Source organism: Meriones unguiculatus, chromosome 12 (assembly GCF_030254825.1).
Source record: "Meriones unguiculatus strain TT.TT164.6M chromosome 12, Bangor_MerUng_6.1, whole genome shotgun sequence".
Lineage (NCBI taxonomy): Eukaryota > Metazoa > Chordata > Mammalia > Rodentia > Muridae > Meriones > Meriones unguiculatus.
Genome location: NC_083360.1, coordinates 19286127 through 19303669, shown reverse-complemented (window position 1 = coordinate 19303669; position 17543 = coordinate 19286127). Strand labels below are relative to the sequence as shown.

General features: G+C 36.3%; 2 protein-coding genes across 10 annotated transcripts in view; one reads left to right on the top strand and one right to left on the bottom strand.

Moving 5' to 3' along the window:
- Ncapg (non-SMC condensin I complex subunit G) overlaps positions 1-3490 on the top strand; it is a 37088-nt gene extending 33598 nt beyond the window's left edge. Inside the window, exons 20-21 of the mRNA XM_060365358.1 lie at positions 1309-1378; positions 2280-3490. Coding sequence (XP_060221341.1) covers positions 1309-1378; positions 2280-2403 — 194 coding nt within the window. The 3' untranslated portion in view covers positions 2404-3490. The remainder of the gene's footprint in view (positions 1-1308; positions 1379-2279) is intronic.
- Positions 682-17543, bottom strand: part of Lcorl (ligand dependent nuclear receptor corepressor like) — a 155193-nt gene continuing 138331 nt past the window's right edge. For 8 of the 9 annotated variants that reach the window (XM_060365348.1, XM_021657265.2, XM_060365355.1 and 5 more), the window contains one exon: positions 4573-4728. In XM_060365348.1, coding sequence (XP_060221331.1) covers positions 4715-4728 — 14 coding nt within the window. In that variant the 3' untranslated portion in view covers positions 4573-4714. Of the gene's footprint in view, positions 4729-17543 lie in introns of all 9 variants that reach the window. The other variant, XM_021657269.2, reaches the window with a different exon arrangement.

The window sequence follows — 17543 nt, the reverse complement described above, 5'->3', positions numbered from 1 at the left end:
AATATACAGTGAATAGGGTATACAATTTTCAAATAAATTGCTAAACGAACATTTGATTTTGATCAGATTACTTTTAGTTACAAAATAAAGTATGAGAACGCCATTTTTTTAATAGTCCATACTTAATGTATACATGCTACATTTTATTTCTTATAAATGAGGATCATTGCAGGCCAAATTTATTATGTCTCATCTTTTAGAATAGGTTCTCATATATCCTCGGCTACCTTCAAACTCACTATTTTGACCTTGAACTTCTGATTACAGGCTAGGAATATAGGTGTTGTATCACCAGGTCTATTTTATATGCTCGATCACACCAGGATTTATATTGCTAGACAAGCACTACCCACTGAGCACAGTCCCTAGTCCTTACTTTCCAGTCATGTAAAATATATATACTTATATAACATAAGTAAACCCTAGTAGATAAACATTGAATTTAAGAACAAATTTGAATTTGCTATGTGTAAGTTTAAGTATTTTACAAGCAAACTAGTTTCCTGTTTAAGTTTAATTTGAAGCCAGGCATGATGTCAGGCTGTAGTAACAGCTGTTCTAGAGTCTGTGGGGATAACTTGAGCCCATCAGTTTGAGACCAGTCCAGCTAGGCAATGTAGTGCTTGAAAGATAAATGTATATATAATAAAAATACAGTTCCACGTAGGAACTGTTCATTGACTTAACTTGCCTTTGTAATCTTTTTTTTTTTTTAAGTTTATATATATATATATATTGTACCCTCGCTATAAGAGAAGATTGTTATACGTGTGTGATCATTCATGTGTGCACGTGTGCATGTGGAGGCTAGGGAACAAGCTGGGGTGCTAATCCTTAGTCACAGTCTACTTGTATTTGAGACAAGAGTTCCTCACTGTTCTGGAACTCTCCAAGTAGGCTAGGCTAGATGGCCACTATGGGATCTGGGCAGAGCCCTACGGACCTGCTCGTCTCCCTTCCAATGCTGGGATTACAAGCATATGCCACTACACCTGACTGATATTTGGGTTCTGGCTTTTAAACTCCAGTCCTCATCTTTAACAAAGCCAGTACTTTACCACCTGAGCCATCATACCCAGCCTGAGATGTTTTTGTCCCCACATGTGGTGAGTAAGTTTGCCATATACTTGTAGTGTTAATACAAAGAAAATTATGTAAATTTTAGTCATCCTCCCACCTCATGGTATATTGACAGCATCAGGGTAGCTAGGAATAAGGAAATATGATAAAGACTGTTGTGCTGAAAGTAAAGGATTTAGAAACATGAAACCATTAACAATTCTGCCAATAAATTATACTGTCTTTAAGGACGCAGAAAAGCGCCAGTTTCATCTAAGACCAACAGGAGATTCCAAAATGCTGAGACTGACTCTGAAAGGTATGTCATGTATTTCTATAAGATGCAGAAGATGCCATTCACATTCATTTTGCTCAGTAGTAAAAAATTGTAATTTTTTATGAGAGAAACTTGGGATATTATAAGATAAAAGCCATCTGTGACCTTGGTAAATTGTTTAATATTATCTAACTAGAACATTTGACTTATGAAGTGCTGTGTATTTTTATTAGTTGGCACTACCTTAGAAGTAGTTTAATGTATTCTCAATTTCCATGTATTCTCTTTACATGAGCTTGTATATGTGACTCTTAGCTTGATTTAGATAACATTTGGATTCTTTCAGTTATAATTCTGCTTATAACTTTAATGTACTAGTGGTTTGTGTTACTAGTATTTATTTTCAATCACTGTCAAGTCATGGTTGAGCCTTAGAAGTTTGTAGCTGTCTTGAATTTGTTTATTCACTTATATTGGACCATATATATATTTTCTTAGATTAACCCTTGGTTAAAGTGCTTTGAGGGACTTAATATAATGTTTTAGTAATTTACTAAATTAAGAGACCATAGTACTGTTTTTTTCACTTGAATTCCAAAATCCCTCTTTAGGACAATTATTGTGGTCCCTGTAACTGTATGTTTCTTTAACTGTAAGCTTCACTATGAAAGCTTGGTGCTTTGCTTCTCTCCCTATATAATACTGATTTTACCTGTAGATTTAAAATTACCCATTAGCTAGGTTTTCTGTGATTTACTTGGAAGGACAGTCAGCCAGCTAGTGTTTTTTGTTTTTTGCTTTAGATTTTTAGTTTTAAGCTTGGGTTAAAGACTCAGGCTATCAATTACACACTACTAGAATGTCAGAAACCAAAAATTTTATTTATAAAGATTCTGATTTTTTAAAGCTTATATCTAAGTGAATGTTTTCAACATCTGTTTAGTGATCATGATGCTCCAGAACCACCATCGGAAATGAAGATGAGATTACCCAGGCGAGCCAAAACAGCGGCGCTAGAGAAAAGTAAACTTAACCTTGCACAGTTTCTTAATGAAGATCCAAGTTAGAGCTGATAAGGATGGAGTCCTTTAAAGTTGTGCTTATTTCTTTGTTTGAATAGTTATTATAGTAAAATCATAAAAGCCTCCTGTGTTTCTGGAATCATAGAATGATGCCATATGACTTTGGTGCATGGATGAGATTTGTTTTTATTAGAATGGTAGGTAGGTCTAGGAACCTGCTTTTAAATAGGTTGCCTAGGTGAACCCTATGAAACAATGACATTTTGGAAAAATTTATAATTAGCCCAGTAGTTTGTATTTGAGAAGCTTATATAGTGTAGATCTAACATAGGTGAATATGTCAGACACCAAACAAATGGCATTTGAAGGGTGAAGTACATTTAAGTAATACAGAAAGGTGCTTATTACCATTGAGGACTGGTATAATGAACAAAAGCATTCCTTATTTACAGTTAACAATGGCTTTGAAAATTGCATTATTCCTATACTGAGTATTTATTTGGATAACTTTACCTCAACGGGTAATTTCTCTTTCTGAGTCTTTCCATATAGGAACACTTGTTTATGAATGTTTCTGGATTAGGGAGATGTACACACACATTAATCATGAAGGTACATTGGTTTTTGGCACATTAAAATATGTTCTACTTTGAATAATAAATGATAACAATGGGAAATAAAAGTTATAACAAATCATTGTTATGTACTGATTTATGAGCATAATTTCTTTGCTGTTAATTTCAATTATCTTTTGAAACTGTTACTGTTATGAAGCAAAAATATTTGCAAACTTGTATTGTATAAAAGTAGTCCATTTTCTTTCTGTTATTCCCGAAGAAACACCTTTTATTATTCCTGATAATGACCTTTTTGCTTTATTTTGGATAAAAATGCACTTTTATTACTTGTGCTTCTTTAAATTTATTTACCAGAGGCCGTTTATTTCAACTGATGTTCTGAGATGGAGTGAATTGATATTGCTGGTTTTTAGAACCAAAAGGCTATTTATTCTATATACATATGTGCTTTATAGAACTCAGAAAAGGAGTCAAAGTTACAAAGCAAGAGTTACAAAGAAAAGGAAAAGGCAGATATGGTAATGATATAAACCAATGAAAAACACTGTTCTTCATCTCTTGGCTCTGTGTCTTTTCCTGTGCTTCATATTCCTTATTGTTATAGTTCTTGTTAAATTCCTGTCTTAAAGTAAGTTTGTCAGGAATAGGAAGTAAATAGGGCTAAAATGGTACATACATGATGTAAGGGAAAGCCTTTAGGAATGAACAGTGATCTTTTATACATGTGCAGAGTATCCAGAAGGAACGAAGCTATGCTCATGTAGACACTGTGCCACAGCTTGCTTTTCTCTGTCATAGGAAAACCAATTTTTAAGTATAAAACCATTAGTAGTAGTCTTACTACTCAGATTTTAGACAATGGCTATGGCTGGCCTTAGTAAGGAATAGCACCCTGCTTCTATAGGACACCCCTGTAAGCTTTGGAGCAAACTCCTAAGATACAATAAAACCAACAGGTATAAAAACAGTTACCATTTTTTTTTTTTCATTCAAAACTGTTAACTTAAACCAGTGTTGTTATTTACCATTGAGGCACAAATTTGCTGAGGAGTAAACATGCAGTTGTGCCATTGCTCTTATGGCCCACAGATGAAGTTTAAATTACAGAAAGAGAACTGATAACCCAATTATTTTAATGAATGAAAACATGCTATTTGATAAGCTAATCAACCTTTTTTCTATACATATATAACTTTAGAAGAGATATACTTCCAAGTGATACCTTGCCTTTCCCAGTTTGCTCCGAGGTAGTTAGTATCCACCTGTTACACAACTGTTCAGGTTAGGTTGATATCACACACCTTTACAATACTAGCTTTCTAAATTACATAATTTGTTATATGTGAAAACTGCACAGAAATAGAACTGGGCAAGTACATATTTAAACTGAAGGCTAAAAAATTGACCAATAAAAAGAGAACATCAAAGTCTGCTTTTGTTGCAAAACTCCACAATGGTCTTATGTAATTTAAGTAAAAAACAGAATTATAATAAAAATGATTAATGCTAGTGACTTAATAAAAAGACAAATCACAGGACTAGAAATCTTTTAGTATCAATTGGTTTCATGAGAAAGAATATTGACATACAAAATAAAGGTAGTGCAAGGATTGCAGACTATTTTTCTTCATTTTTGAGATTTTGGTTATGAACTGTACAGCTTGTTAGAGATGCTGCTGTTAGATTCCATTCAATAGGATGATTAAGGCACATCTTAATGGGGCTCAGTGGGCAGCTTGCTGTGTTCCCATCAGACAAATCCACTTTCTCATCAGTTTTCATTTGTAGCATGCTGTAAGAAAAAAAAGTGTAAGGCATTTTAAGATTAAATTTCAAATTGTCAACCTTGTAGTAGATAATTTTGGAATACTGTTTGTACTCTAAAGTAAGTAAGCAAAATATTTATCATCCTGACAGTACTGGTTCTATCTATATGATGCTTTAGTGAGCTGAGTGTGATGAACTGTACTATGTGTACCTATGCCAGGAGGTGTTCATTCATACCTCAATACATCAATCATTGCATTCCATTAGTTTATATAGAAAGCCATTTAACTTAACTGGTAAGGTGTAACCCTTTAGCATTAGAGCTGCTTTTAAAAGAATGAACATTTGTTGTTCCTGCTGTATTCTAAGCTCATTCACATGCAATAAATAATCATTTTAATTTTATAGATAAACAAGGTTGTAATTTACAGTGATAAACTGAATTTCTGTCTGTCATACTATAACTGGTGTGGAATAGAAACATAACTTTTCCTCTTCCCTTGCTCTGTTAGTTTTCTAGTAGACAGATTATCATTAGGAATAGACAAAAAAAAAAAAAAAAAAGTCTTGTTTTGGTAGAGGAGTGTTGAGCTGTCCATTCTATCTTCTCTTGTGGCCAGCTTCACACAGGAACACAGGCAGCACCTACAGGATACTCAGTATCCTGTTACAGCCTTCCTTCCTTCCTTCCTTCCTTCCTTCCTTCCTTCCTTCCTTCCTTCCTTCCCTCTCTCCTCCCCTCTCCCTCCCACTTTTTACATTAATGGAGTTGATGTCTGTTTTGGACTTAGGTTGGTCAGGTGTCTTTCATGTGGTTATCCTTCAATACATGACCTCTGGTTCTTGGAAGACTGTTGTCCTATTTTATATGCTCATGGCCATAGTCCCATTTGTTCCCAAATGTTAACATTCACTCTGCTGAACAAGACCTTTTCATGTTTCAGGGCCTTACCCAAATATCACATATCAGAAGCTGTTTTTGTAAGAATGACTTTATTCGTTCTCCACTATTGTTTCATGTATGATCACCTCTTTAAGATCTTAAAGAAAGATTGGCATACTTTAACACTGGAGATAAAGCAATGCTGAATATGTGGCAGATGCTCAATAAAAGTGGAAATAATAAAATGCCCAGGATAATTGAGCACCTTAGACTTACGCAGACTTGAGTCCAGAGGAAAAGTTATTTTGTTTTATGTGTAATGCCTACTCTTAGGCTAACACTCTGTTCAAAAGCTTGATTAAAAACTAACTTATTTGATTAGAACTGGTTATTTAGATGGACTTCATCCCTCTTTAGCCTTTGCCAATTGTATATCTGTAAATCTTCCTAATGGTAAAGAGGATATTAATAGAGTTTGGTGGCAGCACATTCAGACTCTTGTAACCTATTTCTGATTTCTTCTCTTCAGTTTACAGCTATTTAGTAAACCAAATCTGTTATACCATGTTTTAACAACACTGGCAGTCTGAGTGGGTTTTTTGTTTATTTGTTTTTTCTCTAGGCACAATCCTTCTCTACTAAATAAATTGTTTCAGTTTATATAGTTAGATATTAGACAAAAGAACAAACTCTAAGTTAGCTTGCTAGTCATAAAAATTTATCAAGCAAAAGCAGATGTAATTAGTAAATATAAACAAATTTAAAATAATTACAGGACAGGAGCCTACCACAGACAGTATCAAAGTAGAGGCTGAGACTCATAGCCAAACTTTAGGCAGAATGCATGGAATTTTATGAAAAAAGGGGGCGATAGAAAGACCTGGAGGGGACAGAACCTCCAAAAGGATACCAACAGGGTCAAACAAACAAACTAGAAAACTGAGCCCTGTGGCCCTTGAAAAGAATGATGCCCTAATCAGGTACAGTGCATGGAGAGGACCTAAAACCCTGGCTCAGATGTAGTCCATAGACTCAGTCTCCAAGTGGGGTCCCTAGTAGGGGAGCAGGTGCTTTCTCTGGCATGAACTCAGTGGCAGGCTCTCTGATCACTTCACCCTTCAGGGTTTAACCTTGCCAGTCCACAGAGGAAGACAACACAGCCAGATGAGACCTGATAGGCTAGGGTCAAACACTAGGGGAGGGGCATAGGGGGAGAAGAGGGAGGGAGGGTAGGATTGGGAGGGGAGGAGGGAGGGGGCCACAGCTGGGGTACAAATTGAATAAATTGTAATAAGCAATAATAAAAAAAGATCTAAGTGACTTACCTTAAATGTTAAATTTTGAAAAAAAATGGCTTATTTATAGACTGAGGTACTTGGGTATTTCATGTTTTTTGTTTTTTGTTTTGTTTTGTTTTTAGTGAGACAGTGGTAGCTTTCTTACTATGATTGCTACTAATTTTAAGAAATAAAAATGGTATTTTTATTACCTGTAATTTTATTTTGTTTAAATTATATATGTATATGTGTTTTGTGTTGAGTCTGCGTGTGTCAGGGCAGTTCTTTAATTTCTTTATCAGATCCTCTGGAATAGGCCTTTGTGAGCTGCCTGACTTACATGTAGAACTTAAATTTGCGTCCTCTGTTAGAGTAATATGTGCCCTTAACTGTTGAACCATCTCTCTAGCTACAAAACCACTTCTATTTAATTAGACTATTTGTGTACTGGGTGGGGATTGAACCTAAGACATCACATGTTTGGCAAGTGATTGATGTGACTGAATGACAAGTGCCAGTGAGTGAACTAATAGTAATTTTAAAGCTAGTATTTAATATACATCTTCCTGAGAATTTAAGGTAAGCTATAAAAATGTATCAATGAAAATGGGTTGGCAGCTAAACATACCAAGTATAAAGTTGAAAATAAGTTATGGTCATAAATAAGTTTGTTTCACTTTTTTTTGACAGTGATGTATTTATCTGAGGACAGTAATATTTTCATAACTACATTATTCTTTTCAGTACTTTTGAAAATTTTTGAAGTTGATTTTCTAGAGTATTATTACTACAGAGATGAGAAAGGGTGCACAAAACTATGTATATGAAGAAAATACAAGAAGTAAACTATTATTATGTTTAATCCACATATACACTTAAACTACTAAAAAGTAGTGAAAATGTTAATTGTAAAACCTTGGCCTTATAAAGGCAAATTATCCTTCAGTCATTTTATTTGTATGAAAAAGTTGACACTTTATCAACTTAAGGGAGTAACTTAAAATGCTTTAAAATATGGAGCTGTATATCAGTTAAAATGTGTAGCACCAAATATTCCAGCCAGAGGAAGAAGCTGGAGAAGTTATTTATCCTAAGTCAGGTTTCTTCTATCAATGCAGGATCCTAAATGAAGGCTGGGGTTGACCAAGACACAGGGACTCTAAAGTGGTTACCTAGACATCTCAAGCTGCTTCAGTATTAGTAATCTCATGGGTCCTAAGACAGTTTGTAGAGTATATATGTGCATTTGTAATTGTTTTATTGAGTGTCACTGCTTTAATTATTATCGATAATTCTAAGGATAAAGACAATTTAATATATCTAACTTTAAATTAATTTAGGCTTGCTCATTACTAGAGCCGCGGTGTTAGAGAGTAAACTGCAGTGTTACAGCTAACTTTATTGTTTTATATATAGGTGTGTATATATATATATATATATATACATACATACATACAAAGCTATTGTTATAGCTAGCCAACATATAAACAGTAAATTTTGGTGTGGTAGTTAAATCTGCAAAGATCATTTATAGAAGAGTTGCTGCAGGCCAGGCTGGTTGTGTATGAAGTCTTTTCTCTATTTCCTCATTCTGTTCTAGTCACCATACACTAATCCTTCTCTGCTATATTATAATTCTGCCATGACTTGTGTTAATAGCCACTATTTCTCACAAGTATGTGAGATACAGGTTTATTAGACTGCAATAGCCCCATATGAGAACCATGTTGAATACATGAAGCCTCCTTGTAGCAGCAGGTAAATAAAAAGCTTGATTCATACTCTGCAAAGTAGGAAAAATGTTATGTTTCTCTTCAAAGGGAGTGAGAGGTCATTGTATACACAGAAAAGCTGGATTTTTGTACAGGCTTTGGGTTGTGCAGTAACTGTAATGTGCCTGACACCATCAAATTTGACCTGGACAGTTGAATTCTGGACAGTTGAAAGATTATCTTGTTCTAAAAATGTTACAGATATACCAAATAGTTAATATGGTCAAGCCTGAGTCTATAGCTTAATGTCTCCATGAATCTATCCAAATATAAAGTTGTCAAGATGTGTAGTTAATCAAGTGAATTATTTTTGTTGTGCTGGAGTATGATTTTGGTAGTTACTTCAAAACAAAGCTTTTCTATTCCACGAGGAGCCAGTATATGCTCACCAGCCGAAGTCTATAGGGTGACTACAAAACCTAACCAAGATCTGTCTGGTATATTAGGAATATCAAACATGTGGTGTTTGCCTTCAGAGCTTTGTAAGGACACAGGGAGAGAAGGTATTCATGAATTACCAAAACCAAAAAAAAAAAAAAACCAAAAAAAAAACCAAAAAAAAAAAAAAAAACCAAAATTATGCACTATGTTAGTAAGGATTAGAGAACCTAATGCCAGCAGACTTGAAATACGTCTTGGAGAATGAAGATCTGAATTTATAGTAGAGAGCTGATTCCACACTTAGCTAGTGCACGTTCTTTCATCTTTCCACTTAATGATAATGAGATGCTTAAGTGTATTTATGTGAAGCACAGAGTGTATGTAAAATTTCTTAGCCACTGCACTATATATAGTACAGTTCCTCAATAAATGTTCCTCCTGTTAAAAATCAGGATGTAAGTGTTTTCACTGATGGTAAAATATGGTAGATTCATGTGATCTGTTTCTGTTATGTCTTTAGGTAAGAAGGCTTAACTTGTGTGGAATGGGAATACAATGAGGCCAAAGAGGAATCAAATGCAAGAGTGACACAAGATCTAAGCTAAACAGGACTGCCAGTGTGACTATGAACACTAATTTGAGTATAGTCTCTTGGTTGATTGGCAAATTGAAAAAAAATTATTGGTTTTCTTTTTTTAATGCCCTACTTTCAAGTACAAATTTCCAATGAAATGGCACTAAGTGTAGGTAGTTAAGGCAGAACATTTTACATTTATTTTTGACTTGTTGTAATCATTGATGTGATTATTTGGAAGAACAGGAAAACATGCTAGTTAAGAGCAAAGACTGAAGTTTAATAATTGTGGAGTACAATACTTGATATAGAAATTGTTTATGTGTGCTTGGTCTCATGTCTAACAGTTTTAAAAGATGACAGGATTTTTAGGAGGAAGGGGCTAGTGCGAGGTGAGAGTCATGACTGCTTTCCTGAAAGGATTAATACTTTATCTTGTGTAGTGCATAGGGCGATGTAGGAGGCAAGATTAGCTGTTTTAAAAGATCAGGCATTGTGGTCTCAGTGTCTGTTTTCTCTCCTCTCTTCTTTCCTCTCTGATGTGCATGTTAGTACCATGTTCATAATCTTCAAAATTATGAGCTAAGTAGAGACACCATTTCTTTACAAAATACCCACCTTGAAGTAGTGTGTTACCGAAACACAAAATGAAGAATCTTAGTTTATGATATATTTCAACAAGTTTTAGAAAGATCATATTAAAAACTTTAAATATAAAGGTGGCATGAAGCCTGTCATATTAGTTAGTATATGGTGTATATGTTTAATAACTGGTATATGTCAAAGTTTATTAAATTGTGGCATAGAAATTCACAAGAAATCTAGAAATAAAGTACCAGTCTTCTGTTCTGCTAATTGAAGTAATAGACACAGTGTGGATCTATTTTACTTTCCAATTTTTGGATTTGTGTATTTAAGTCAGAGTACCTGTAGGGCTGGAGAAACTAGAAAGACTATTGGTATTGGTAGAAGGGTCATAAAGAACATCACCTAGTAGAACACAGGTGTTATCAAAAGATGGAAAAAGGAGTAAGGAGGGTAGGTTAGATGTGGTGGTAGGGAGAGGATAAGTACTACTAACGATGTCAGAAACACTGTGGAAAGCTATTATTTTATAAGCACACATACACCTAAGTGTAATTTGTGGTACCTACATGGGGGGATATTTTGTCCTAGAAGCCATGGACTGCCAAATAAAAAGTCTTGCGCCAGGTGTGGGATGCTCCCCCTCAAGGTGTTGCTAAGAGGTGTTTTTGACAATAACCTCTTCTCCGAAACTATGTAGTGTATTGTCATTGCTTTTGGTTGCCCACCAGAACTTGATGGTAAGACCAAATTGCTGCACACACTACTCACTGGCCACAGGGCTTGGAGAAATCAACTTGGTACTGACTAGGAAGCTTCCTCCTTGTTTCCTAGAATGGAATGTACTATGTAAATCATGGGGGAGGTAGTTATCAACAGTTTTACCCAACTGTGAACCCTGAAAAGTAATAATAATGACTGGTGTGGTAGGATTTGCACCTCAATGCAATAATGGCACATATGCTATGGATCTTGCTGATTGGATTTAAGGCTTGATCCGTAGGAAGAAACATGCCTGTTACTGTAAATTGTCAAGAACCCATGGTTAGGTAGCTCACAGGACCTGTGGAATAAATCTATTAATTGTTCTGGTAAATGGATATAGTATAAAACTGCCCTATAAATTTTTATCTCTTATGTTCCAACATCCATACCCTTTGATTAATGCAGCTCTCATTAATGCAGACCACATCAGAGAAGTTGCTGTGCAGTGAATAGTGATTAACACAGAAACCTGCAACTAGTTAAACTGCAGAGAATGGCTGTCTGTTGAGTGTTGAGCCACAGATGGTACACCTATATCACCTCTTACCTCTGCAGTGCTCAGTGGGCATCAGGAAAGTGGAGAGAGAAGGGTTTTAAGCCAGAGGTAGTGGAGAATCAGAGTCAAATAGTGTCTTTTGGACATGACAAGACTACAGCACTCATTAACTTTTAGCAGCTGTGTTTTCCCATATAAGATCAAGGCTGTCAACATGTACCTTGGAGGGGTAAGGGGTTTGAGAATTTCTACACCTGAGGACCGATGGACAGTTGATGGCTTCTGAGGGAAGTTTCTTTAAAGGTGTGGCTCCTGATCAATTGTGCTTTCTAGTAGATGGCTCCATACCTAGCATTAGATAGCTAGGACAAGTTAGACTTGATATGTTAAAGAGGATCTGGGAATAAAAAGTTTGGCGTTTAAAATCATATTAGCTTGAGGTTTTGCCATGTTTTTGCATTTTGTTCTTTTGTTTTCTCAGGAGTTTTATTCCAATATTGTTTCTCTTATGACAAACCGAAAGGCTCCATAGCTCAGTTTTCTTTGCCTGTTTCTAATTTACCCTTTTGCCCTATAATCAATCATTAGTGTGACTGCTGTCAAGTGTTTTGCTGGCAGTGTTGATGGCAACTGATAGGCAAATGAACTAGAAGGGGGAGAAATTCTCATGGACTAGAGATAAGCCAGGTAACAGTGAGATGGTAATGGAGTAAATCCAAAATCAGTATTGGAGCTGTATTTGCCAACTAGACTCATGAGTAAAGTAAATACTTAGGGTTGGGTGTTAGTGGGGAGGGCATATTAGTGCTCTTGAGTATTTCATAAAAGGCAATCTTTTTTTTAATTGGATCCCCACTATAATGGTTTGAATCAGTGCAATTTTAACCTTGAACAAGAATTTACCATAACTCATGTTCCTCTTTAACCCTTTAGACCTAAGTGCCTTAAATAAATAATCCTGTAATTAGTATCACCATCTCTTTATATCTTCAGTAAATTAAACCCAACTGGCTTCTAGTACTTTCACTCCATGAAAATAGTACTTCTCAAGTCACCTCTGACCATCACATTAAAGAGTCCATCTTTAAGTCTCAACTTGTGTCCTTAGCACCATTCGAGTGTTGGGCCCTGTTATGTCTCCACTTAAGGGACAGAGCCTTTGGAAAATAAGATACATCTGAGTTGTACAGAGTAGACAGGTTTCTTCCTTTGAAGAAGAGATACCAGAGTTGATTTTGCAATGTAAGAGCACAGTGAGAAGGCTACTACTCTGTAAGCCACAAAAAGTCACCACAAAGTAAATCCTGCTGGCCCTTCTAGAACTGAAAGCAAATTGCTGTTTAAGTTGTAAGTTCGTGTTATTTGTATCAATGCAAGCTGACTAAGCTACCCCATCTTCTTTTCTGAAACAGTTTTAGGCCTTTGAGACCAGACACATTACTTGGCTGCCTTTCCCACTGCAAGTCACCTTATCTGGAAAATAAAGGTTGGGATTTCTTAGAGGTGAATTCCAGGCATTCTTTTCTTCTCACTCTACAAGTTCTCCTTCAAGGTCCTCATCCATGTTTTATAAATGCTATCTTAACCCACAGTGTCAAAATGATTTTCCTTTCCTTCAACGCAGAGTTGCTCCCTGCGAAGTTCATTCATGTTCAGCATCTCCAGTACAGCTTACCACTGCTTCATGGCTCTATTTTTTTCTCTTTCATGAATACACGAAGTGAGGAGAGTAGAGATCCTTGCTGTTTTGTTTAGCATTTCTTTCCAGCAGCGAGCACATAAAAACTGGACAAATGTATACTGAAAGAATAAATTTGGGATATCTGCTTTGGCCGCAGTAAAGTAATACAAACCAGATTTGCCTTCTTGCTTTGAAATAGTGCAGGGCAAGATGACTTATTCCTGTATGAAGACAAAGCCCTACAACTGGCTTCACACCTGGCCGACTTCCAGGGTTCTTGATTGGGAGAGGAACCCAGGAGGCATTGGATATATTTGAGAATAATGTAGCCAGTTGAGAGTTGCTGAGAGAAAGTTTTGGGGAGCAGGAATGAGCAAATTAGTTGTGAATACCCCAGAATTTTAATACGGCCTCCGAGGTGTTTAGACAAATGCTGATGTGGAGAGCAGGGCATAAATGTTTCCCAAGGCTGTGAGAAGGACCAGATAAAAAATTATGAAGACATATAGATAAAACTTACAGTCCCACCTATTAGGGTCTTCTAAGAGTCTTCATGAGTGTTCAGACTGCTCAAATGCAGTTTTCCAATCATGGTATTTCATGAAGTGTCACCTTACGTCCTGTATGATGTTTAGCAACGCCGTGGCCTCAACCCACTAGATGCCCACAGCACCCTCTAAATGTGACAAAACTCATTTGTGGAGCAGAGTCATCCCTCTAATACTGGTATAGACTAGAGGTTACCCTGGGTTGTAGAGGAATTTTAATCCAGCAACATGGCTTCTCTGATCACACCCAAAGACCTTCTAGTTCTGTGTGATCCAGCTAGACATACCTTTAGTCCAAAGCAATGAAGGTAAAGTTAGTTTGTAGAAGGAAGTGCCCATGTTTGAAAGTGATGTCTAAATGGGGTGCAGACAAAGTGACAAATCAAAGATTTGATAGAATGAGTCAGAGATAGAATATGCCCAACTTTCACGAAAAGAGACAGGAAAATACTGGTCACTTTAGAGCAACAGAGAGAGAGAGAGAGAGAGAGAGAGCAGGGAAGACAATACAGCAGATAGTTCAGTAGAGATGATACAGTAGAGCTCAGTACAGTACAGGCAGTTTGGTACAGTTAAGTTTTTGGAGTTCAGAAGCAGAGCAATTCAGGAGAAGTCAAGAGAAGCCAGTTTGAATCAGTCAGCTTGGAGATGAGTTTTGAGCCAGAACAGCTGAGTTGAACCAGCCAGCCAGAGTTCAGAAGGAACTAGAAAGGGTGAGCTCATTCAGCAAAAAGGGTGAGTTTATTCAGCAGTAAGCCTCCAAGACAACAATTACATCAGAAGAATAAAGGTTACTTTTACAGGTTTTCCTAGCTAGCAATGCTTAAAGCAAGACCTGAAAGGATCAAAGTATTCCTCAGTAAAAGTTTAAAACATGTAAAATATCATGAAAAACCCAGCACAAAACAACATAAAATTCACAATGCCTCACATTTCATACAAGTGAGCAGGGATGAAAATAGTAACATAAGACTCCTAACAAAAATTCAGATACATAAGTAATGCTAATTATAAAATTAGCACAAAAGAGTTCAATACAATTGTACTTTCAATACAATTGAAAATATAAGTTCAGAAAATTGGGAACACAGTTGAGAAATGAGCACAAAGAGTAAGTCTGAACTGAGGGTGATGGGCCTAATCTATGAAGTGGGAAACCTGGGTAGTACTAACAACAGAGTAGACAAGACTTGTCAGGCAGAGAAAATATATGAAGAATACTATTCCCCAATAGAACAGAAAATAGAACAACTACTAATATTAGTATCTTACTGTGAGCAGAATACATATGACATCACAGAAACAGAGTAAAGAAAGATGGATACTTATTGAAGAAACAATGGTTATAAGTGACTAAACTCACATACTCAAGATGCTCAACACATACTAAGTAGAGGAAATAGGGAATAATGCTAAGGTTTGATCAAACCACTAACAGAAAAATTAGCATGCAGAAGATAAAAATGAGCTGTAGCAAGATAAAAAACATCTTTAAAAGACTAAAATCAACCAAATTTGAAATACATGATCATGAAAAAATGTGAGGGATCAAACTCTAGGGCTTACATATGGTCAGCAAGTTTATCATAAGGTCCAAGTAGCTCAGGGTGGACTTAAACTCTTATGTAGCCCATCATACTTTGAAACCCATGACTGTTCTGCAGCAGACACTTAAGTTGGAATATAGGTGTGCATCTTTGCCCAGCTCACAAGATACCCTCTAAAAGGAATGCCACATAAAAAGAAAAGGATGAATGAAAATGATCCACAGCAGAGCTGCACTCCTGGAGACTCCAGAAGAATGAAATGATTTTAGATGGAAATCTTGATTTATAAAAAAAGAATGAAGAGCACAAGAAATAAAAAAAATCATGAAAAAAAATCTTCCTTTTTTAAAAATCTGCTTGGAAGATGACTGTGCTTACAGACTGGAGGTGGCTTGTGTATCCCCAAGAGTTAATGTCTTTAGAAATGCTGCAGTACTAAGATGGCAGAACCTTCGGTGGTGCTGTTCAGTGGGAGAGCACTATCTACCCTCAGAAGGAATTCATACAGTTTTCACAAGACCCACCTGTCGTAGGTGGGCATTTCACTTTCTGCCTCTCTGCATGCTGTGACCCCAGTTTTGGGGCCTTTGACAAAGTGAACAGTTGGGGCTACTTGTTCTCATTTTCAGTCAAGAAGAGATAAACTTCTGTTCTTTATAAAGTGTCCATCTCAGGTTTTTCATTTTATCAACAGAAAATGGAACATTATATTGTATGAAGAAAAAATAGGAACAGAATTACTATTTTGAAAAATAGTATTTGTACAATTTATACATTTGGAAATGTTAAATGTGTGACAGCAATAACACAACGGGTTGGGGAAGTGAAAATGTTATAAAATTTGTTATTCATGAAGTGGTATAATATTTGAAGGTGACAAGCGAATGATATATAGTGTAAACTAACAGCAGCCTGTAAAATTTTATTTGTGGCTCTGGTGATTCAATCAGGGTTAGGTTTAGGGTCAACAACATAAGCATCACTTGCCCCACTCCGTATCTACTCAATCCAACTTTGTGGCTGATATCTAGTCATCTCTTTGGACAAAACAAACAAAACCCCACTTCTGGTGGCCATGCATGCTAAAGGCTGTGGCCCACTGTTCTAATGTAGAACCATCTCATCTGGGCTACCTCATACGGCTCTGTGCCTTTACTCTTGCCCTATGCCACCTGTTTTCACAATGTAATCAGAGACCTTTTTAGGATTTCTTATAGGTACCCTATTCACATGCAATCTAAATCTTATGTGTGCAGTTGGAAGTCACCAACAGTACCTCATGGCTCACCAGGGACCCCTTTATTCTTCAGACTTAACCATATCCTGTATCATGTTTGTTTTCCATTGACTTGAAACACTGGCCAAGCCTTATCATTGTAACCTAGTAGAACTTGATCAATTTCCCCTACCTGCTTCCTGGAAAAGCATTCTGATCCTACTAGTTACCTGTTGCTTGGTCTAATTAATTCCCATTCTGTATTTAAAGTTAAGTAATAGACATTTTCTAGATCAGACAATCTTTGTATAATAAACTCTCCTAACACCACACAATAAGAGCTTTGTTGAGTTCTGAAATCATTTGTTTGATGTCTGCCTCCCTTAGTAAATATAAAAACGAAGGAAGAACTGAGTCTGGTTTCATCATGTTTCCCATGTGTTTATTATAGTGGTTAGCACACAGAAGAAAAACCCGTTTTTGAGACTGGTTCTTCAATTTGCTATGTAAGCCCAGCCCAGCCTCACACTTGAGCTCCTTATCAGCTTCCCAAGGCCTGAGATTACAGATGTGCACTATGTACATCCAGGGGTGGCACACATTTCTGAGTGAATGTATTAATAGAATGTAAAAATCTACTTTTCTATGTTCCTTTAACAGAGAAAAAACATAAACAATGAACTTTCCAGTGTTGCCTAGAATCAGGAGGAAAAAGCCAATGTTTGAGTGAAAATTAAATATCGAAAAATGGGGAGTAAAAAAAAAATCATTCAGGCACCTATCATATGTATCCTTTCCTTTTTTGGTAAAGCATCGATGGACAACTGTATCAGGCTTAATGTGGTACCAGGATGCTTAGGGAGACAGTGAAGAAAACTGTTTATGTTCTAGGAAAACTGAGGGAAAGAAACAGGAAGTAGGAGAGCTGGACTAAGAGTTCTGAGTGCTTTGTTTTTACTTATTATTACTTTTAGGTAAGAGTAGAAAAAGACAAGCTATTGCCACACTGCAAGGGAGCTCTGGGCAAGGCAGTTCATAGAACCACCCACCTTCAATTTGGATCTTTTTTTCTTCCTCCTTTCCCTTCCTTCCTTCCTTCCTTCCTTCCTTCCTTC